Source organism: Scatophagus argus, chromosome 2 (assembly GCF_020382885.2).
Source record: "Scatophagus argus isolate fScaArg1 chromosome 2, fScaArg1.pri, whole genome shotgun sequence".
Lineage (NCBI taxonomy): Eukaryota > Metazoa > Chordata > Actinopteri > Scatophagidae > Scatophagus > Scatophagus argus.
Genome location: NC_058494.1, coordinates 26,230,929 through 26,253,476, shown reverse-complemented (window position 1 = coordinate 26,253,476; position 22,548 = coordinate 26,230,929). Strand labels below are relative to the sequence as shown.

At 44.5% G+C, this 22,548-nt stretch overlaps 2 protein-coding genes across 7 annotated transcripts in view; both read left to right on the top strand.

Moving 5' to 3' along the window:
• Window positions 1-22,548, top strand: part of LOC124050932 (titin-like) — a 226,840-nt gene that overhangs the window by 49,943 nt on the left and 154,349 nt on the right. For 4 of the 5 annotated variants that reach the window (XM_046373954.1, XM_046373948.1, XM_046373940.1 and 1 more), the window contains exons 15-20: window positions 11,266-11,622; window positions 11,751-11,969; window positions 12,081-12,416; window positions 12,631-12,855; window positions 12,967-13,305; window positions 13,411-13,638. In XM_046373954.1, the coding sequence (XP_046229910.1) occupies window positions 11,266-11,622; window positions 11,751-11,969; window positions 12,081-12,416; window positions 12,631-12,855; window positions 12,967-13,305; window positions 13,411-13,638 (1,704 nt within the window). The remainder of the gene's footprint in view (window positions 1-11,265; window positions 11,623-11,750; window positions 11,970-12,080; window positions 12,417-12,630; window positions 12,856-12,966; window positions 13,306-13,410; window positions 13,639-22,548) is intronic. The other variant, XM_046373922.1, reaches the window with a different exon arrangement.
• Window positions 310-9,134, top strand: LOC124050976 (NLR family CARD domain-containing protein 3-like). 2 transcript variants are annotated; one of them, XM_046373979.1, is made up of 12 exons: window positions 310-1,146; window positions 1,235-1,357; window positions 2,247-2,357; window positions 2,998-3,108; window positions 3,537-3,615; window positions 3,702-3,930; window positions 4,009-5,812; window positions 6,032-6,205; window positions 6,350-6,523; window positions 6,957-7,130; window positions 7,337-7,383; window positions 7,608-9,134. In XM_046373979.1, the coding sequence occupies exons 1-12, from the start codon at window positions 1,022-1,024 to the stop codon at window positions 8,180-8,182; spliced, it is 3,726 nt and encodes a 1,241-aa protein (XP_046229935.1). In that variant the 5' UTR covers window positions 310-1,021; the 3' UTR covers window positions 8,183-9,134. The 2 variants fall into 2 exon arrangements, with proteins under 2 accessions (XP_046229935.1, XP_046229943.1); XM_046373987.1 differs by lacking the exon at window positions 6,350-6,523.

Sequence of the window (22,548 nt, the reverse complement as noted above, 5' to 3'; positions counted from 1 at the left end):
ACACTGTGCGGCAGCGGAGGTGTTTGCAAACAGATGACCTGAACAGATCACCCGTATAGCTGAGTAGGCTGGGCTCTGCGTACAAACTGATATATGTGTGTGATATAACACTTTAATAAGTCATAATCAGGTCTAACAGGATGAGCTTTTTGTCCGCTGCCGCCTGCTCTCCTCCGCTTTCCATGCAGCTCTGCGGCGCAGCGACGCCGACGGGACGGAGCTCACAGCTGTGCTGCGTTCACTGACAGGCGCAAATCAGCTTTACGCGTCATGTGGAGGGCGAACCTCCTCTCAAACTTTAGTTCCTCCGCGGCTGTGAAAACATCACGTGACGGGCTTCCGTAAACAGTTAACAGCAGTTTACTTTCACTTTCCAGCAGCAGCTGACGCAGTTTAATTTCTGTCTCCAGACTAGAAGGTAAGCGTGTGGTTTTCATGTCAGGTTTCTTTCTGTTGCTCTCCAGTGACTCGTGTTATGTGACTGTTTGTCCATCGGTGTCCAAAGTGTGTGAATGTGCGACATGAGACGTCGAGTGCGTCCGTCGACACGATCAACCGCTCGGCTCTTGTGCTTTTTCGCGGAAGACGTTTGAAAAGGCGAGTGAAATGTGCGGCTTTGCCAGTGATGGTAACAGCTGCTAGCAGTAACAGCAATCAGTGGGAAAGTACACCAGTAAACATGTAAACATCAGCACTTTGTTTGTTTTTGAGAAAACACTTGGCGTTACCGTGAGGATCAGAGTAGAGGCGCACTGCAGTTTTATAACACAACACGGAAATGTGAAGATTTGGACCCGAATCAACCAGTAACCCTACTAATTATCTATTTAAATTGATTTTCAGCAGGAAATAAAGTTTTTTAGGGGTTTAGTTACTCTTCAAAGAGCCTGAAAGTCAAAAAGATCTTCAAGCAGCCATTAAACTGCAGCTGTCAACATTTCTCCTGTCAGTCAGCTCTGCTCTCTCCAATCAGAACGCTTCATGTCTGTCACGTGACTGCTGATCGACGCTGTGTGACAGCATGTGGTTGTGTTTGTGTGAAGGTGTGGACTCTGCTATGCATCAGTGTGAGGAGACAGAGGAGGGAGTCCCTCCCTCTAAAACCACTCTGTGTGGGGAACATGACAGCCAGACCAAAGCTCAGAGGTGAGATGAGGATCTCTAACTGTCCCTGCACTCACGTCACTCCTCCATCATTATTCACACTCAAAGCTCTGTGTGTGCTGTGTTGAAGCCCCGAGCAGCAGCAGAGACCAGACTGTCCAGAACCTGAACCCAGCTGCGTGTCCATCAGGAGCCACCAGTTCATGGATTTACCATCACATTTTAAAGGACAACGACTTCCTTCAGAGACTCGGTAAGTCAACGCGGCCCCAGTTCGCAGGAACGTTCCCATAACACGACGTCAGGCTTTTGGGCTTTCATGGAACCAGTTTAGCTAACTAATATAAAGAATCTGAAGCCTCGGCAGCTCAGCGAGCTTCACAGTACAACGAAAGACAAGAGCAGGCGGTTGAGTTAGGCACATGAGTTAATAAAGAAGCAGTTGCAAAGTGTTCTGAGGCCTGCATCGGGAAGATGTTGGACTTAGTCTGTTTCTCTGTGGGTCACCTGCTGCACTGGGTCTAACTCAGAGGTCCTGGATCACCTTAACTCTGGGTTTTCCATCCCGGCCACAAGCAAGTACACATAAGAGACGTGAAGTTCTTAATAACAAGCAGCTGCATCAGGACCATGAGTGGAGTCCTTCATACGGTACGAGACCAAACACTGAGTGGAAAAGAGAAAAAGTGAGCCAGGAGAAATGCAGCCAATGTAATCGCACAACATGGAGACGACAAGAGGCTGAAGTAACAGGAATATGAAATATTCAAAGTAAGGCCAAGGCTTTAAAAAGGTGTGAGGATGATCATTCTGTGTTTTCCACATGTTCAGGAGTGTAGAGTGAGATTTGTGTTTATTTTCTCTCACGATGAACGAACTGCTATGAATGTTCAGTCAAACAGAAGGTCAAAGCAATGCAAGACTGTTTCTGCTGCCAAAGCAGAGGAGAAGAAAAGGATTTCAGACCTGTGCTGTGATGCTCTGGGATGCTACCTGTCCAGTTATACTGTACTTGCTGAACATATTTATTGTCATTGTTAGTGTTGTTGTTGTCAGTGAAGTTTGTCTTTTGGCACATTCAACCATAAATATGAAGCTGAAGGTTTGAGAGGTGCATTAGTTTGTCTGTGTGTTGGTCTCAGTGTTCACCAGCAGACAGCAGACTCTCCTGTACCCAGCTGTGTGTCCATGAAGAGTGACCGGTCCATGGTTCCACCTATTGACTTTAGACGTGGACACTCTGCTGAAGGAAGGTAAGATTGTAAACTGGATGAGTTTGATGTTCTGCAGCTCTTCTTCTATCAAGTCATTACACAAAAAGATCTACCAGTTGGTCTCAGCTTTCAGACTCCACCGGCTCCAGATTTGAACTGCAGTGTCTTAAAAAGAAAACACCAACTGGTTTCAGTAACTGGAGCTTCTACACCGACATGTAGCTGTGATTCACAGTGTGCATTAACCAGAGTCAGGGTGTTTATGAATTTTGTAAAACACAGAAGAAACATCACAATTTATGGTTGTCAAGCTCTCAAGTTCCATACTGTGCACTGACATGAATACAGAGTCCTCTTTAAGAGTTGGCTCCTCTGTCAAATATGCATTCAGAGTGAAAAACACAACAAGACTCGCCCACAAGAGCAGCGATAGCTCTCTCAGGCCAACAGGCTGGATTCGACTGTCGGCAGTCAAACCAAACTGACCAATTAAAGTGGGCAGGTGCTGTCAAACTGTCCCCTTCTCCAAAATCTTACAAGTCAACTTCACTTCAAACGCAGACTGTGCAGCTGAGCGGGTGGTGTGGTTGTCATGGTAACAAAGTTTTGGTTTTGGCACATTCAACCATGAATTTGAAGGTCTGAGAGGCGCATTAGTTTGTCTGTGTGTTGGTCTCAGTGTTCACCAGCAGACAGCAGACTCTCCTGTACCCAGCTGTGTGTCCATGAAGAGTGACCGGTCCATGGTTCCACCTATTGACTTTAGACGTGGACACTCTGCTGAAGGAAGGTAAGATTGTAAACTGGATGAGTTTCAGCACAGATCACAGGTTTTCTCCACCTGATCCCTTAAAAGAAACGGGACACCAACCCACCAGTCCAAAGGTGCTGCTGCTGGACATTGAAAAGGCATGTTGACCAGTGTGGCCAGTGATGTCCAGACACTTCAGCATCTCAGAAGAATCTCATCCAGCTTGGCTCGTTACCACCACAGAGCTTTAACTACCTCAGTAATCTCATGAGAATGTGGTCAGGTGACAAACACAGGTCCCAGCTGATTGGACACGCGTGATTAACTATTTGCGCTGGTGAGGGAGCTGCTTCTTAGATGAACCTAAAGGTGGCATCATTGATGCCACAAAGCTTTATCGCCTGATCCTTGAAAAGCAACATGTGCTAAAATGTGTATAATCTTCATGCGTTCTGTTTTCTCCACAGAATTGAGCAGCAAAAGGCAGATGTTGGTGATGGTCAGTCTGTCCAGCAGAATCCAACAGATCTGGACTCCATATTCATGGTGTGTAAATGTCCAACAACAACTTCTACCTCAGCTCCAAATCAAACAAAGAGAGTTTGTTTTTCAAATGTGCCATTCTTTTCCAGCATCTTGAGGAGAACATTGTCACCTTTGTGAAGAACGAGCTGAAGAAGTTACAGAGGGTCCTGAGTCCTGATGACCCAGAAAGCTTAGAGAGGCAGAGTGAGGATGAGGAGGTGATGGATGGTGAGGATGAAGAGCAGAGGAGCAGCAGCAGAGACGCATTTCTGAAGATCACACTGCACTTCCTGAGGAGAATGAAGCAGGAGGAGCTGGCTGACCGTCTGCACAGCAGTAAGAGGATTTTCCACACTCCACTTTTCTCACATTAACACCAACATCCACTCACTGATTTGTTGTGTTTTCATTCAGGAACTGTTGCTGCAGTTTGTCAACGTCAGGTCCAATCTGCGCTGAAGAAGAAGTATGAGTGTGTGTTTGAGGGGATTGCTAAAGCAGGAAACCCGACCCTCCTGAATCAGATCTACACAGAGCTCTACATCACAGAGGGAGGGACTGCAGAGGTCAATGAAGACCATGAGGTCAGACAGATTGAAACAGCATCCAGAAAACCACACAGACCAGAAACAACAATCAGACAAGAAGACATCTTTAAAGCCTCACCTGGAAGAGATGGACCAATCAGAACAGTGATGACAAAGGGAGTGGCTGGCATTGGGAAAACAGTCTTAACACAGAAGTTCACTCTGGACTGGGCTGAAGACAAAGCCAACCAGGACGTCCACTTCACATTTCCATTCACTTTCAGAGAGCTGAATGTGGTGAAGGAGAAAAAGTTCAGCTTGGTGGAACTCATTCATCTCTTCTTTACTGAAACCAAAGAAGCAGGAATCTGCAGGTTTGAAGAGTTCCAGGTTGTGTTCATCTTTGACGGTCTGGATGAGTGTCGACTTCCTCTGGACTTCCACAACAATGAGATCCTGACTGATGTCACAGAGTCCACCTCAGTGGATGTGCTGCTGACAAACCTCATCAGGGGGAATCTGCTTCCCTCTGCTCGCCTCTGGATAACCACACGACCTGCAGCAGCCAATCAGATCCCTCCTGAGTGTGTCGACATGGTGACAGAGGTCAGAGGGTTCACTGACCCACAGAAGGAGGAGTACTTCAGGAAGAGATCCAGAGATGAGGAGCAGGCCAGCAGAATCATCTCCCACATCAAGACATCACGAAGCCTCCACATCATGTGCCACATCCCAGTCTTCTGCTGGATCACTGCTACAGTTCTGGAGGATATGTTGAAGACCAGAGAGGGAGGAGAGCTGCCCAAGACCCTGACTGAGATGTCCATCCACTTCCTGGTGATTCAGTCCAAAGTGAAGAACATCAAGTATGATGGAGGAGATGGGACAGATCCACAGTGGAATGAAAAGAGCAGGAAGATGATTAAGTCTCTGGGAAAACTGGCTTTTGAGCAGCTGCTGGAAGGCAACCTGATCTTCTATGAATCAGACCTGACAGACTGTGGCATCGACATCAGAGCAGCCTCGGTGTACTCAGGAGTGCTCACACAGATCTTTGTAGAAGAGAGAGGACTGTACCAGAACAAGGTGTTCTGCTTTGTCCATCTGAGTGTTCAGGAGTTTCTGGCAGCTCTTCATGTCCATCAGACATTCATCAACTCCGGTGTCAATCTGATGTCAGGAAAACCATCAACTTCCCGGTTGTCTAATCTGGTTAGAAACAAACCAGAACCAACACGTCTGTACCAAAGTGCTGTGGACAAGGCCTTACGGAGTCCAAATGGACACCTGGACTTGTTCCTTCGTTTTCTACTGGGTCTTTCACTGCAGACCAATCAGACTCTACTGCGTGGTCTGATGGAACGCACAGGAAGTACCTCACAGACCCATCAGGAAACAGTCGAGTACATCAAGGAGAAGCTCAGTGAGAACCTGCCTCCAGAGAGGAGCATCAATCTGTTCCACTGTCTGAATGAACTGAATGATGGCTCTCTGGTGGAGAAGATCCAACAGTCCCTGAGGTCAGGAAGTCTCTCCACAGACAAACTGTCTCCAGCTCAGTGGTCAGCTCTGGCCTTCATCTTACTGTCATCAGAAGAAGATCTGGATGTGTTTGACCTGAACAAATACTCTGCTTCAGAGAAGGTTCTTCTGAGGCTGCTGCCTGTAGTCAAAGCCTCCAACAAAGCTCTGTGAGCGAATTACTGCAGACACTAACTACTGTACATCACATGACATTTAGTCAATGTATTGACGAGTTGGTCGGTTGATTAACATGCAAATCGTGTCTTCAGTTTTGTTTTACCTCTGTATTTTGAGATTATTTATACTTATGAACATGATTAGTTACCTTGTGGACTGTGATCCGTTACACCCTGTAACAATTTTCTTTCTTAATTTATTTCTTATAGATTGAGTGGTTGTAACCTCTCAGAGAGGAGCTGTGAAGCTCTGTCCTCAGTCCTCAGCGCCCAGTCCTCTAGTCTGAGAGAGCTGGACCTGAGTAACAACCACCTGCAGGATTCAGGAGTGAAGCTGCTGTCTGCCGGTTTGGAGAGTCCACACTGTACACTGGAGACTCTCAGGTCAGGATTGATTGATTTGTGAAGGATGAACCATTACTGGCACATAGTTATGTTATCATTTCTTGATTTTTATTTTATCACTTATATAATATATACAAATACAGAGAGAAATGTAGCCTCATATGTTCTGTACATCTTGTTTAGGCTGAGTGGTTGTAACCTCTCAGAGAGGAGCTGTGAAGCTCTGTCCTCAGTCCTCAGCTCCCAGTCCTCTAGTCTGAGAGAGCTGGACCTGAGTAACAATGACCTGATGGACACAGGAGTGAAGCTGCTGTCTGCTGGACTGAAGAGTCCACACTGTACACTGGAGACTCTCAGGTCAGGATTTAACTTTTGTTTAAGTGATCACCCTTCAGATGCTACTTGACCTACAAGTTGAAGTCTTTTTGTAAAACAGACAAGCAAAATCCAGCTTTACACAACCTCAGTGACCAGCAGATCCACGATGCATATCAAGCGACATGGTGAATGAGCTCATGTCCAAGTATCTTTAATACAATAACGTGATTTAATGGTACAAATAGAGAAATTTAGAAGTTTTTACATCTGTCTATAATATACAGAGCATTTTAAAATTGAAAAAGGAAAAAAATCACAATTTAGGTTGTGGATCATGACTTGATTAAATCAGTGGTGATATTATATGTTGGCCTGATCGCCCACCCCTAATTAAAGCTGCTCTAATCAGTTTTTATGTGAAGAATGAATATAAATTAAATGTGTGTGTGTGTGTGTGTGTGTGTGACTCCAGGCTGTCAGGCTGTATGATCACACAGGAAGGCTGTACTTCTTTGGCCTCAGCTCTGAGATCCAACCCCTTGTATCTGAGAGAACTGGACCTGAGCTACAATCATCCAGGAGACTCAGGAGTGAAGCTGCTGTCTGCTGGACTGCAGGATCCACGCTGGAGACTGGACACTCTCAGGTATGAACAGACAACAAGAGCTCACACACTGTTGGTCTGTCACAGTGACAAGCTGAGGGCTGTCGGTTCACAGTGTGGACCAGCAGCACTGCTGATAACAGTGAAGACAGTGAAGTAGCTGTTTTGTCTTCATGGTGTGAAGGTTGATGAAGATCAGTGATGAGGAAGCTTCTGAAGGTTCATTCTGACTTTGTTTCTTCCTCCAGGGTGGAACCTGGTGGAGATCAGTGGCTGAAACCTGGACTGAGGAAGTGTAAGTGTGTGTTCACTTTGATTCATGAAAACAAGGCAGCACACGTTAAAGCAGTTCAGATGTAAAGCTTGTGTCTCTGCATTCAGACAGAAGATCCAACAAGATGAGTCACTGTGAAGTTCTGATCTAATGAACAGTCAGTCTGTTAATGAAGCAGCAAATGAAGCCATCAGGTGTGTCAGATGATAAACTGCTGCTGTATTGTGTCTCGTTCTCTCCATCAGATGCCTGTGAACTCACAGTGGACACAAACACAGTAAACACAAACCTCAAACTGTCTGACAACAACAGGAAGGTGACATTTGAGACAGAGGAGCAGCCTCATCCTGATCACCCAGAGAGGTTTGACTACTGTCAGCTGCTGTGTAGAACTGGTCTGACTGGTCGTCATTACTGGGAGGTCGAGTGGAGTGGAGGAGTTTATTTATCAGTGGCTTACAGAGGAATCAGAAGGAAAGGATACAGTGATGACTGTCTGTTTGGAGGGAATCATCAGTCCTGGAGTCTGAGGTGCTCTGATGATGGTTTCTCTGTGTGGCACAATAAGAGAAGAACAGACCTCCGTTCCTCCCCCTCCTCCCCCTCCCCCTCCTCCTCCTCCCCCTCCTCCTCCCCCTCCTCTGTCTCTCACAGAGTTGCAGTGTATGTGGACTGTCCTGCAGGCACTCTGTCCTTCTACAGAGTCTCCTGTGACACTCTGATCCACCTCCACACCTTCAACGCCACATTCACTGAACCTCTTTTTCCTGGCTTTGGGCGCTGGTTTGGCTCCTCCTCAGTGTCTCTGTGCTCAGTGTAGGAGGGATAAAACATTAAATGTTAAATTTAGAAATGTTTTATTGTTTTGTTTGGTGTTTTTGTTGATGATTTCAAATCATTTAAATATTTTACTTTTTTTCTGGGGGAAAGTTTCACCCACAGAGTGTAGAGCAACTCAGATTCAGTTTGACCTAATGACGCAGTTTTAGCTGATCTTCATAAACATGTGGTTTCAATCATTTCACTTCATTTTTAAAGCATTTTTGTTTTTATTCTTAAGCTCCTCACAAACAGGAGTGACGGGAAGTTTAACCCGTCAAAACAATCAGAAAACTCAGTTGAAAAAGAAAAAAAAGAAAACCAAACAGAAAAGTATTGAACTGTGCCTGTAAATTCCTGATTATTTTCTGTTACACAGCGTCTCTGTGCTATTTCTAGTCAGGCGTGCTACATGACAGCTCGGGGTCCTGATGCCGACGAGCAGCCCAGGGTCCTAGTGCCGTTAGATCAGGGTTGTGTGTGCGGCAGAGTGTATGTTACGTCCGTATTGCCCTCATGAGTTAATGAAGGGATGCGCTTGTGAAGAAGTAAGTGGTGGATAACACGTAGCGGTTGTTTGTGTCAATGAATGTTGCGTTTATCCCGCGTTTGTTCTGTTGAGAAGTACTTTCTTTCACTGTGTAACTCCAGCCGAGCTAACACAGGTCGGCTAGCGATGCTAATTACGTGGAATTGCACGAGTGTGTGTGTGTGTGCGTGACGTGCGCGAGCTCAGCTAAGTTATTATCTGTTAACGTTTCATTGTATTTCAGTTGTATTGCTGTGTGTCGCTGCAGTATGGAGTTAGGATGAGAAACCTTAATCTTAATATGTAAAGGTTTGTAATATTGTGGATATTTCTGAATTGTTTATAGTTTATACCTTTCCTTTCCTCCACCTTTCTGGCATTCTGTAACCCTGCATTCAACTTCATATAAAGACCCATAAAGAAACACTGTGTGTGTCGTGTGCTCTCTGACCGGAGCTTCTGTTGTGGGTGGAGTGGCTCCACCATCATCATTCACAGCAAGCATCCCCACCTGCACTGTCGCAAAGGTCTGTGACCGGAGATGGAAGCCACGCAGAGTCTTCAGGATCTCTTGGACCTCAGCAAGTTTATTTATGAAAGACAACATGTGAAACTCTAACAGTAACTGTTACAACTTCAGTCAATGTCTGCAACCCAGCAGAAAACACACAGAGAGGAAAAGAAATGTAGAAAATGACAAATCATAAAAGGTGACTGACTGTCTGTCCCCACTGCTGCATGAAAGACATGGAGGACCTTGGACAGCTCCAGGATCAAAGTCCTGATTCAGTATCTGTGATGTTACACTGTCCTCTAGTGGTGAAGTTTGTGTGTCACAGTCAGGCTTCATCACTCTGAGTGCTCCCTCCACTGTCTGCTTTAAAGGCTCAGTCCACCCAAATGACAAAGTACAAATTACATGTGATTCATTTCCTGTCTTTATTTTAATCCCAGTTTATATGTTGGACATCTCTGCACTCAGTTTGTCCAACTGAAGCACCTAAACAGCCCAAAGTCATTAAAACGTCTTCTGATTAACATCATTATATCAGCATTGTGTGTCCATGCCGGATCCTCCCAGTCCTCTTGCTGATGTGTGTCACATGTTGATGTTTTGTTAACAGAAACTAACACCTTTAGAGTTTGTAACACAGCGCAGCTTTGTTGTGAAGTGGGCGTTTACTGGCACTTGGCTCGTCATGTATGTTAATAATCTAAAGAGGAAGGAAACGAAGCCGCTCAACAGCCTCACATCTGCCTTCTGCTTACTGACCGTAGAGGAAAGACGTCTTTAAGGACGACGACCTTCTTCAGAGTAAGTAGAATTATTTATTGATGTGACTGATACTGTGGACCTCCTGTGTACTTATTATTTCATCTGCTGACAGGTTTTATTGTGTGTGAAGCCTCACAGAGAGATGAGAGGAGCAGCTATGAGTTTAAGTGCAGCAGCCAGTGGATTTGTTGTCTTCCTCCTCTCTGTGTCAGGTACTGTATATCTACAGTTACATTCACTGCATTCAAAGAGGGGAATGTGGCAACATGTGGGCTGAAGCTCACATGTGGAAATCAGTGGATCAGAGTTGTGTGAAGGGAAAACTTCCCAGAAACACTTTGGATCATTTCTGTTTGATTTTGTGTCAGTTGTAATGAATATCAGGAAGATGTTCTGCTGTGTTGGCCAACATGTGTTGCTGTTGTCTTTTGCATAAAGTAGCTGTGTGCTAAACACTTTGACATGCTGTGAAGTGAGAATATTGTGGCTTTTATTCCTAACTGTTTCCTCCTCAGCCTGTTTCATTTGCTCTAAAGCCGACCCTGCTTGTAGAAGCTGCAGCTCTCGTGGAGGACGATTAGTTTCTCTCTGCAGCTTCTTTTATGACAGTGAAGTTTTTTGGAGGGATGTTGGTCTCACAGTGAAGTCGCCACATACTGACTGAACGGCTCTCATGTTATCATACGTCTGCACCAAACCCTGCTAGTTCATGTTGTGCTGTCTGACCTCAGTGTGATGTTTCCACCCTCAGAGCTGACGGTTGTTTCAGCTTTTATTTTTATGCCAAAGTTTGCTGCTGAAAACAGTTTCTCACACCTCAGTGTTCTGCTTTTCTTTTTAGTCTTCACACATCAGTCAGCAGCAGCCTGACCACAGAGTGAACAGAGAGAGAACTAACCAAGACAAACACAGACTCTCTCATAATGAATATTTGTCCTCTTATCCTGGTCTGTAAAGCACATTAAAGGTCACAGGTCCAATACATTCCTGTTGACTTGACTGCACCTTCAGACTGGATGATGTCCTGCCTCAGTGCACACAGAGATGAAGTGTAGGAAGCATGTGTACATCTTCCACTCTTCCTCTGCACTGACTGTGTAGAAGTGAGCAAACACTTTGTGTTTGGACTTCTGTCTCTTTGTGGTCCCTCTGGTTTCATTCAGGAATAACATCCAAAAAGTCATCAAACATTATTTGTAACAGGAGTCAGAGAATAAAACAGGAAGTTAACTGAAGTTCCTCATTTTGATTGTGACTCCTGATGTGCTCTGTGTTACAGTGGTACAGGGTCAGGATGGCTGGGCAGCGACTTACACTCCTACTGAGATCTGTGCCTTAAGAGGATCAACAGTGGACATGAGATGCACCTACACATACCCATCCAGTATGAATGGCCCTAAAACCACCGTTAGGAGAACATTCTGGTTTGCTCGACAGGATGGAAATGGACCTGTGGATCTGACAACAGACCCACAGTATTCAAGTCGTGTGGATGTTCAGTGTGGTGACAACGACTGCACTCTGAGAATCACAGACCTGAGAGAGAGCGACTCAGCTGAGTACAAGTTCAGGTTCATAACAAACCAACCTGCTGGCTTATATTCTGCTTCACCTGGAGTCACTTTGTCTGTCACAGGTGACATTTTCATTCTTATGTTAATTATTTCCAAATATTCAACATCTAGAAAACAGTGATATAAATGTGTTGTGTGTGTTCACAGTTTTGTCTAAACTAACTCTCCTGTTTCTTCTTCACTGATCCAGATCTGCAGGTGCAGGTGAGACCATCTTCATATTCTACCTGGGCTGAGCTGACGTGTCACAGCAGTTGTCGTCTACCTGCTCGTCCTTCCTTCGTCTGGTACAAAAATGGAGACAAAATTGAGACACAAACATCTTCTTCTTATTCAGTCGACTTTGGTGATGCAGACAGTTATTCCTGTGCTGTAGCAGGACATGAGGATTCCCCCTCTCCTCCAGTGTGTGAGTGTCCTATAAAGTCTTCACTAACACACTAGTGGACCCTTATGACTCCATGTGTTTTAATATGGAGACCCTCATTGTGACTGTTCACACAATTGTTTTATCTTTCAGGTGTTCGTGGTCAATCCTGCAACAAAGTGACGTACGCTGACAGACGCATCTGTGCTGTCAAAGGCTCATCAGTGGACATTTCTTGCACTTACAACAGTTACTACAGATACATCAGGTCTAAATTGTGGTTCAGTCCTGGACGTAGTCTCCAGTGGCAGAGTCCCTCACAGGTGGACTCTCAGCGTCGTGTTCAGGTCCTTGATGAAGGTGGAGGACGCTCCACTCTGAGAATCAGTGACCTGAGAGAGAGCGACTCAGCTGAGTATCGCTTCACATTCACAGCAGGAAGCTTTGAATGGGGGAGGAGTTTACCTGCTACAACTCTGACTGTCACAGGTACTGATGAACTCAAAGTGCCTGCCTGCCCTTTTGACTCTGCATCGGGGTTCAGCTCTCTATGTCAGCCACGCTGCTCCTTTTTGACACACAGGACATTTAAAGTCACAGAACATGTCAGGAATGATCCATCATCATGTGAAAACAGTGATATAAATGTGTTGTGTGTGTTCACAGTTTTGTCTAAACTGACTCTCCTGTTTCTTCTTCACTGATCCAGATCTGCAGGTGCAGGTGAGACCATCTTCATATTCTACCTGGGCTGAGCTGACGTGTCACAGCAGTTGTCGTCTACCTGCTCGTCCTTCCTTCGTCTGGTACAAAAATGGAGAGAAAATTCAGAAACAAACATCTTCTTCTTATTCAGGATACTTTGGTGATGCAGACAGTTATTCCTGTGCTGTAGCAGGACATGAGGATTCCCCCTCTCGTCCAGTGTGTGAGTGTCCTATAAAGTCTTCACTAACACACTAGTGGACCCTTATGACTCCATGTGTTTTAATATGGAGACCCTCATTGTGACTGTTCACACAATTGTTTTATCTTTCAGGTGTTCGTGGTCAATCCTGCAACAAAGTGACGTACGCTGACAGACGCATCTGTGCTTTCAAAGGCTCATCAGTGGACATTTCTTGCACTTACAACAGTGTCGTTTATCCTGTTAAATCTAAATTGTGGTTCAGTCCTGGACGTAGTCTCCAGTGGCAGAGTCCCTCACAGCTGGACTCTCAGCGTCGTGTTCAGGTCCTTGACGAAGGTGGAGGACGCTCCACTCTGAGAATCAGTGACCTGAGAGAGAGCGACTCAGCTGAGTACAAGTTCAGGTTCAAATCAAGCCAACATCATGAGAGATTTACTGGTTCACCTGGAGTCACTTTGTCTGTCACAGGTAACATTTTCATCTGAATATTTATTCCCACTTACGTCTGAGTGTGTGTGCTTGTTGACAGTTGAGTCTAAAATGAAGACTTCTGTTCTTCATTTGCACATTTAGATGTCCAGGTGAAGGTGAGCAGATCAGGGGTCTCCCAGTCTTCTAACTCAGCAGAGCTGAAGTGTCACAGCAGATGTCCTCGACCTAAACGTCTTCACTACATCTGGTACAAGAATGGACAGAAGATTGAGGGACAAACATCTCGTCTTTATTCAGTGTCCTCTGGTCCTGCAGACAGCTTTTCCTGTGCTGTAGAAGGATATGAGGCCTTCCGCTCTCCTCCAGTGTGTGAGTTTACTTCCAGTCTTCCACTAACACACCGTCTGGAGGAGCCTTTAACCTTTTGTACTGGACCTTAACTACATGGAACTCAGTGGTGTTTGGTGGTTCATTGTGCAGAATTGGAGGAAAACTAAATCACTGCCTCATGAGATTGTAGACACGTTGGATAAAAATCTTTTATCTGCTGCCTTGACTATAAACTTTAAGTTTCAGTAAATTTACAAAACAACATTAGACTTTATAACTTCTTTGGATCACAAAAAAATTCACAAAAAAGTACAAATCATCATAGAAATTCTGATATTCTGTTTCTGTATCAGCATTTTCTTGCTCTCCTGTTTTCAGCTCTATTGGACAGCTGTTGGACATTTTGAGTCTTGAGTCCTCCTTTCTGATGTGGACCTCAGCTGTCAACATACAAAGTGAAATCAGAAGTTAAATGTGTTCATGTGTTCTTCTCCAGATGGTCCAAAGCTTCCCTCTGTGTCAGTGAGTCCCTCTGCTGAGATAGTGGAGGGCAGTTCAGTGACTCTGAGCTGCAGCAGTGATGCTAACCCAGCAGCTAATTTCACCTGGTACAAGGAGAATGAAGACTCACCAAAAGCATCAGGACAGAACTTCACCATCACTGACTTCAGAGCTGAACACAGTGGGAATTATTCCTGTGAAGCCCAGAACATAATAGGAAGTCATAGGAACACCTTACATCTGACTGTTATGGCAGGTCGGTTGTCCACATTCAGCTACATAAGACATCATGTGGCATCAGCATGATTACCTCAGCATGGGGATGTTGTTAATGAAGTGGTGACGCACTTTGAGAATCTTCTTAACCTTCTGTGACTCCAGTCATGTTGTAACAGCCTAATTAACTGTCTGTTTTCTAGATCACTGTTTCTCAGCATCAGGTATGTTAGCAGCTGCTGGAACAATCCCTGTGGTTCTCCTGGCTGTCATATCCCTCTCTGTCTACCTGTGGATCAGGTGAGCAGCTCTGAATCACTGAAGGTCAAATCACTGACAGTCAGAAGTGAAACATTCAGTCATTTCTGTTTTAATTAATTCTCCTGAGCAGAAAGAAGAGGACGTCCAATGAATCTTCTGAGGCTGAAGAGAGACCAGACAACAGGGAACAGGTGAGAACAGTTATGTATATTATTGTAAAAGAAAAGACAACTTAAACTGCTTCCTGTTCATTCAGACTGCTGAGTCGCTGTCTTTTAGAGCTTCTAGAAAACTCATCAGACTGTGAAGGACTTCATGTTGCTCTTTTGACGTTTACAGAAATTAGTTTGTCACACTGAAAGTACTTTTGTTCATGTCTGCCTGATCAGGAGGAGCAGGGTGAACTTCAGTACGCCAGCATCCACTTCTCCAACAACCGGGCAGATCCTACTCCACTCTACTCCAACCACAGTCCAGCTGGGCTTCCCAGACACATGGAGCAGCAGGAAGTCAGTGAGTACGCTGCTGTCAGATTTAACAGTGGCAGTACTGCCCCGAGGTGAGCAGCTCTTACAATGACAAGACTTTGAAATGCATTCATTGTTTTTCTTATTGTTACTGTTAAGTTATGATGGAAATGTTCTTATCTCTTTTATCTTTTCCCTCCTCAGAACCAGAGGTCAGCAAACTGGACAGGATCCAGCTGCTTTGTACTGCACAGTCAGCAAAAGCAGATGATCTCAACAGGCGTCGCATTTCTACTCTGATGTTTCCGTGTTTCTTCATAAGAGTTACACTTCAGCTGCCTTTTTAAAAACCTTGTGTTAAACTTTAGCTGTCATTTAAAGCTTGTGCAGCAGCCTTCAAAGTGCAACAAAAGACAGACAAACACATGACGTTGCTATGCCAACCACTGGCTGGCTTACATCACTTCAGTGTTCCTGTTGGTGAGGAGACCCCAAATTTGTCAGTTCAGGTAAGACTAAATACACGAACAAAGTGTTCACAGGACAAACCACCTCAGTTACAGGCATCACAAACAACTGGCATGTATTTTAGACAGCTGATGGTCAGTAGAAGGAATTCTGTGGGTAATCTGACATTTATTCAGCCTATGTTGTGCACAAACGATGATCATCTGGGATTTCTGAATTTATATTTACTTCTTTTTTTATTTTAATTCTTTTCTTTGCACAAATACCTGCACAATTCTGTTATAGTCCAGGATAATGTAAAGCGTTCTATGTAGCTTTTTAATGTCATCTTTCTTATTTCCTTTATTTTGTATTTGTTTCTTTCAACCAGATCTTTTTTCTGTTTCCTGATATTTTAACCTTCTTTTGTTCTACTGTAACATGTGAACTCATCCCTCAATAAAGTCTTAGCTGATATTCATTAGTTTCACCACATCTCTTTGGCCCTGTGGGGTGAAGGCAGCTTTCAGGGTCTCAACATGCAGCAGACGTGTGAAGTAACAGTCAGACTGGCCATCATGAGCATCAGGAGAAATCCCAAAAGCAAGAGAAATACGCCATTGGTCCACGTTGTGTATGCAGCAGCTCAGAGCATCAGTCAGACTGTATGTACCACATTAACTTAAAGAGATTTGAAGACAGGCCTTTATTTCCAAGTATATGTGCTGAACGTCCAGTGTGAAGCCTTTTGGTTCCTCATCTGGTCCAGTTTATTTGTTGTTTTTTCAGCAGTTTTGTTACTGCACGCTGCTGAGACCACAAAATACAGTTTGGCTGGTACATTAACACACATGCACCACACACACACACACACACACACACACACACATTCACACTTGAAGTGAGTAATCCAGAGCAACAAAGAAAACAGCACTTTTATATTTTTGAACTGATTGAAATGATGGAAATGTGCGTCATGTTTAACCTGTGAACAAATCATATAAGAAGCTCAGGGAGTTTATGCTCATTTGTGTTTTACTGACTTTTATTTGATTTGAGACTGAATTATTTTGTGGTGTCCACACAAATTAGACTTGATTTTTTTTGAGTATGTTGACAGTTGACTCTAAAATGAAGACTTGTGTTCATCAGTCACATATTCTGCATTAGGTTCAAGAATGGACAGAACATTTGGGGACAAACATGTATTCTTTGTTCAGTATACTTTAATCCTGCAGACAGAGTTTTCCTGAGATGAAAATACCCCTGTTCTTCTTCAGAGCTCACTGAACACTCTTCCACTAATTTGGCGCCATCTGGTGGAACAATGTGGGCAGTGCACTGTACCATAACTGCATGTGTATTCAATTTACAGAAAACACTTGGCTTGTACTTTGTGACACACACACAGGTGTCACTCTGAGGTAACTTGAGGAAGTAGATTCAGCTGTGCAGCAGTTTTACATTAAACTGAATATCTGATGAATTTAATTTAATTCAGTTTTAATTCATTTATGTAGCACCAAATCACAACAACAGTTGTCTTGTTATATTTTCCAATTAGAGCCGGTCTAGACCAAACTCTTTAATTTGATTTTTAGAGAGACCAGACAAAACCCCCATGAGCAGGCACTTGTCAACAGTGGTGAGGGAACAACTGCTACAATCTTATCTAATGGTACTGCATCTATTGTCTCTACTGTTTATACATCACCAAATTTGCTGATGACACCACAGTTATTGGCCTCATCAGCAAGACGATGAGACAGCCTACAGCAGGCATCTCAAACTGGTCCAGAGGAGGGCCGCAGTGGCTGCAGGTTTTTGTGCCAACCAACCAAGAGCACACCGTTTGACCAATCAACTGTCTGAAGACGGAGATCAGTTGATTAAATGAGTCAAGTCTGGTGTGCTGCTACTTGGTTGGAAAGAAAACCTGCAGCCACACCGGCCCTCCTGTGGACCGGTTTGAGATGCCTGGCCTACAGGGAGGAGGTACAGCACCTGGCCACATGGTGTGCAGACAACAACCTGCTCCTTCACACCAGCAAGACAAAGGAGCTCACTGTGGACTTCAGGAGGGAGAGAGGAGGCACGCATGCCCCCATACACATCAATGGGATGACGGTTGAACGTGTCTCCAGCTTCAAGTTCCGGGGGACCTACATCTCAGAGGACCTGACCTGGACCACCAACACCTCCAGCCTTGTGAAGAAGGCTCACCAGCGCCTCCTCCCACCCTGCTTGTGGTCTGTTTGCACTCTTGCCGTCTGGCAGGTGCTTCAGAAGCCTCAAGACCAGGGGTCCGCTTCATGAAGCAGGTTCAACAAACTCTGAGTATGTACCTTAACTCTGAGTTAACAAACCCTGAGATGAAAAACTCAGAGCTTCCTGTTTCAACAAAGCGGATTCGCATTAGTTTTGTCGACTCTGAGTATGTTGACTCAAGCTCGTGCACCGCGACTATAAAAAAGCCCTCATCAATGGAGCCCCGATTCACTGATTCACCACGGAGGCCGGAGGGGAAAGAAAGTGCAGAACATATTTTACACCTGTGGAGCAGGAAATTCTGATGGAGGCGTACGGCGAATATGAAGATATATTCCGAAAAAAAATCAACACGACAGCAGCGGCCAAAGAAAGACAAAACGTGTGGGAAGAAATCAGCTCGAGTCAATGCGTAAGTTTTGTGTTTAATCACTCACACAATATTGCATGTAGAAAATGGTATCGACCCTCTGTTCATGTAGGTGCAACCCAGGGGGTGAAAAACGTGTGAAATACAACAATATAATTCAATCAGGTGAGGTGGAAACATAACATGTCTGGTTGTATCTCACTTCGCTAACATTTGACATGTCAAACTATTTAAATGTATTTAAATGATTTGATGATGAAGGGGCAGTCATGGATCAGCGGTTAGGGTGTCGGACCCGTAACCGGTGGATCGCTGGTTCCATTCCCCGTCCCGGTGTCCATGGCTGAGGTACCCTTGAGCAAGGTACCTAACCCCCACTGCTCCCCGGGCGCTGCACGCGGTCGCCCACTGCCCCGGGTTTGCTGTGTGTGTGTGCATGTCACTTGGGTGGGTTAAATGCAGAGAACAAATTTCATTGGAGTGAGTTCCCTCCAGTGACAAAATATGTCACTTTCATCTTTCATGATTTAAAACTGTACAACTCTTTCATCCCCGCATGATGTTTCTACACATTCTGTTCTCTGTAATGTTTCATTAATTAATGTGGTGAAGTTAACATTTGACTCCTGCCTGGCCAACAGAAAGAGGACAGAGGCCTGTAAAACGGGTGGAGGACCTGCACCACCACCTCTAACAGAGGCAGAGGAGATGGCCCTTAGCCAAACTACTGGAAGGCCAGTGGCTGAGGGAATCCCAGCAGGCAGCTCATCTGAGCCAGTCACCACCAGGACACAAGTGTCTTCATAACATGTAAGAAGTCCACACCTCTATAACGTTTTTTATGAAGCCTCTTTTAGAGACAGGACGTTTGCTGACATTCTTGTATGGATTTATATTGACATATTATCCTGTTTTAACAGAGCGTAACTGGACAGCATGAAGAGGATCCATCAAACTCTGCAGCACCAATGAACACAGTGAGAGTTTCAGTAAACAACACAGTTTAATTCTGTACAATTGTACATGTAGAACAATATGACTTAATGTCATTCTTATGGATTTCCAGTTACCAGTTATACAGAATCCATCTCCTTAAACAGATTAAAACAGATAAGGAAATGGTGCACTTGGACCGCCAGATCAAATCGAGATACTTAAATACAAGTTAGAGGTGGGTGTGCAGTCACAGGTAAATTTAATTTATTATTGGAACAATATGAAAAACTAAGAGAGAAATGTTCTCTTTGTCTCTCTCTGTCTGTAGGATATAAGGAAGACTAAATTAAATGAATGTGTGACAGTCTGCAGGCCTGCAAACAGCTGCTTTACTTATGTGCTCTGCATCTCCAGTGTTGTATAAAACACTCCCGTTTGCAGAAACGCGGAGCAACGCAAAGTATCTACTCGGTGGTGAGTTCACGGCCACGGTGGGTGATGTGAGTGATGACAGGACGGATGAGGTTGTGGATGAATTGCAGTGACTGTAACGAAAAACGATAAGGCTCATATAAAAAGTCGGGACAGGATGAAAAATTACCCAGACGTGCTCGGAAAATCCTCGCCCGACACAATCACATTTCTCTGTGAATCAGTATTGCTTCTTCGTCTACGGGCTCCTCCAGAAACACACACTCGATTTCCGTAAACTTAGCAGGTTCGACGGAGACTCGGTGAATAAGGAAACGGTTCAGGCTTATGTTCCGTAAAGGGGAGGAGTCAGAGACAAAGTCGGGCTTTCTGGGATAAAACCTGCTCCCGACCAGGTTATGTTCACAGACTAAGTTACCGCGGTAACAGACTCTGAGTGTGAGTTAGCTCGCTTTATGAAACGGGCTTAACTTACTCCTGAACTTACCCCGATCTCAGGGTTAACTTACCTCGCTTATTGAAACGCTTAACTCAGGGTTTCGCTGATTTCAGGCTTGACATACTCAGAGTTTCCACATAACCTGCTTCATGAAACGGGCCCCTGGTCTTTAATTTGATGTGGTTGCAGATCCACCAGATGGAGTCCAAACTGTCTCAGCTCCTGTTAACTCCACATCAGAGGTATCAGAAGCTCTCTGTAGATTAAAATCTGCCAAACTGCTGGTGCAGATAATCTTGGCCTGTATCTTCTTTGTCTAAGCATCCCCCTAATCTGTCCATACTGGGCACAAAATGTTTGGAACAGACATTATTCCTGCTTCGTGGAGCAGCACTACAGTAAGTGGTGATATCTGGAATCTTAACAGCTACTGTCCAATATCTAAAGTGCCTGTCTCACCAAAACTCCTAGAATCACTGGTTAAATGTCAGGTGGGCTCCTTTATTGACTCACTAAACACACTACAGCCACAGCAGTCTGCTTTAACTGGTCACAGCACAATAACAGCTGCAGTCTCAGTCAGTTAATCTGATCCCTGATACAAACGGCACCAGGAGTTTATCCACTCATGTGTTTTTGTTTCAGTCTGTCTGTGTGAAGCATCAAACTGTCTGTCTCTTTGTCATGTCTGTCTCTGTTTAGGTGAACAGAGTGGAGTGTGTGAGTTCACTGAACGCTCCTCACTAATATGGCGCCATCTGGTGGAACAATGTAGGTATTGCACTGTGCCATGGCTGCATGTGTCTTCAATACGCAGGTGAGACTTGGCTTCTGTTTAGCAGCTCAACACATCCTGTGTGTGTGTGTGTGTGTCCTTTGTGAGGATCTTAAGAATGACAAACGAGTGAAGGAAAGTTTCAGCCATAACAATAACCAGAAAATTGTCAGTCAATTAAAAAATAAAGAAGAAAATCAAACAGAAAAGTATTGAACTGTACTGTTTTAAAGGTCTGTAACTGCAGTTGGACACAACGCAGAGTCTTCAGGATCTCTTGGACCTCAGCAAGTTTATTTATGAAAGACAACATGTGAAACTCTAACAGTAACTGTTACAACTTCAGTCAATGTCTGCAACCCAGCAGAAAACACACAGAGAGGAAAAGAAATGTAGAAAACGACAAATCATAAAAGGTGACTGACTGTCTGTCCCCACTGCTGCATGAAAGACATGGAGGACCTTGGACAGCTCCAGGATCAGAGTCCTGATTCAGTATCTGTGATGTTACACTGTCCTCTAGTGGTGAAGTTTGTGTGTCACAGTCAGGCTTCATCACTCTGAGTGCTTCCTCCACTGTCTGCTTTAAAGGCTCAGTCCACCCAAATGACAAAGTACAAATTACATGTGATTCATTTCCTGTCTTTATTTTAATCCCAGTTTATATGTTGGACATCTCTGCACTCAGTTTGTCCAACTGAAGCACCTAAACAGCCCAAAGTCATTAAAACGTCTTCTGATTAACATCATTATATCAGCATTGTGTGTCCATGCCGGATCCTCCCAGTCCTCTTGCTGATGTGTGTCACATGTTGATGTTTTGTTAACAGAAACGAACACCTTTAGAGTTTGTAACACAGCGCAGCTTTGTTGTGAAGTGGGCGTTTACTGGCACTTGGCTCGTCATGTATGTTAATAATCTAAAGAGGAAGGAAACGAAGCCGCTCAACAGCCTCACATCTGCCTTCTGCTTACTGACCGTAGAGGAAAGACGTCTTTAAGGACGACGACCTTCTTCAGAGTAAGTAGAATTATTTATTGATGTGACTGATACTGTGGACCTCCTGTGTACTTATTATTTCATCTGCTGACATGTTTTATTGTGTGTGAAGCCTCACAGAGAGATGAGAGGAGCAGCTATGAGTTTAAGTGCAGCAGCCAGTGGATTTGTTGTCTTCCTCCTCTCTGTGTCAGGTACTGTATATCTACAGTTACATTCACTGCATTCAAAGAGGGGAATGTGGCAACATGTGGGCTGAAGCTCACATGTGGAAATCAGTGGATCAGAGTTGTGTGAAGGGAAAACTTCCCAGAAACACTTTGGATCATTTCTGTTTGATTTTGTGTCAGTTGTAATGAATATCAGGAAGATGTTCTGCTGTGTTGGCCAACATGTGTTGCTGTTGTCTTTTGCATAAAGTAGCTGTGTGCTAAACACTTTGACATGCTGTGAAGTGAGAATATTGTGGCTTTTGTTCCTAACTGTTTCCTCCTCAGCCTGTTTCATTTGCTCTAAAGCCGACCCTGCTTGTAGAAGCTGCAGCTCTCGTGGAGGACGATTAGTTTCTCTCTGCAGCTTCTTTTATGACAGTGAAGTTTTTTGGAGGGATGTTGGTCTCACAGTGAAGTCGCCACATACTGACTGAACGGCTCTCATATTATCATACGTCTGCACCAAACCCTGCTAGTTCATGTTGTGCTGTCTGACCTCAGTGTGATGTTTCCCCCCTCAGAGCTGACGGTTGTTTCACCTTTTTTTTTTATGTCAAAGTTTGCTGCTGAAAACAGTTTCTCACGCCTCAGTGTTCTGCTTTTCTTTTTAGTCTTCACACGTCAG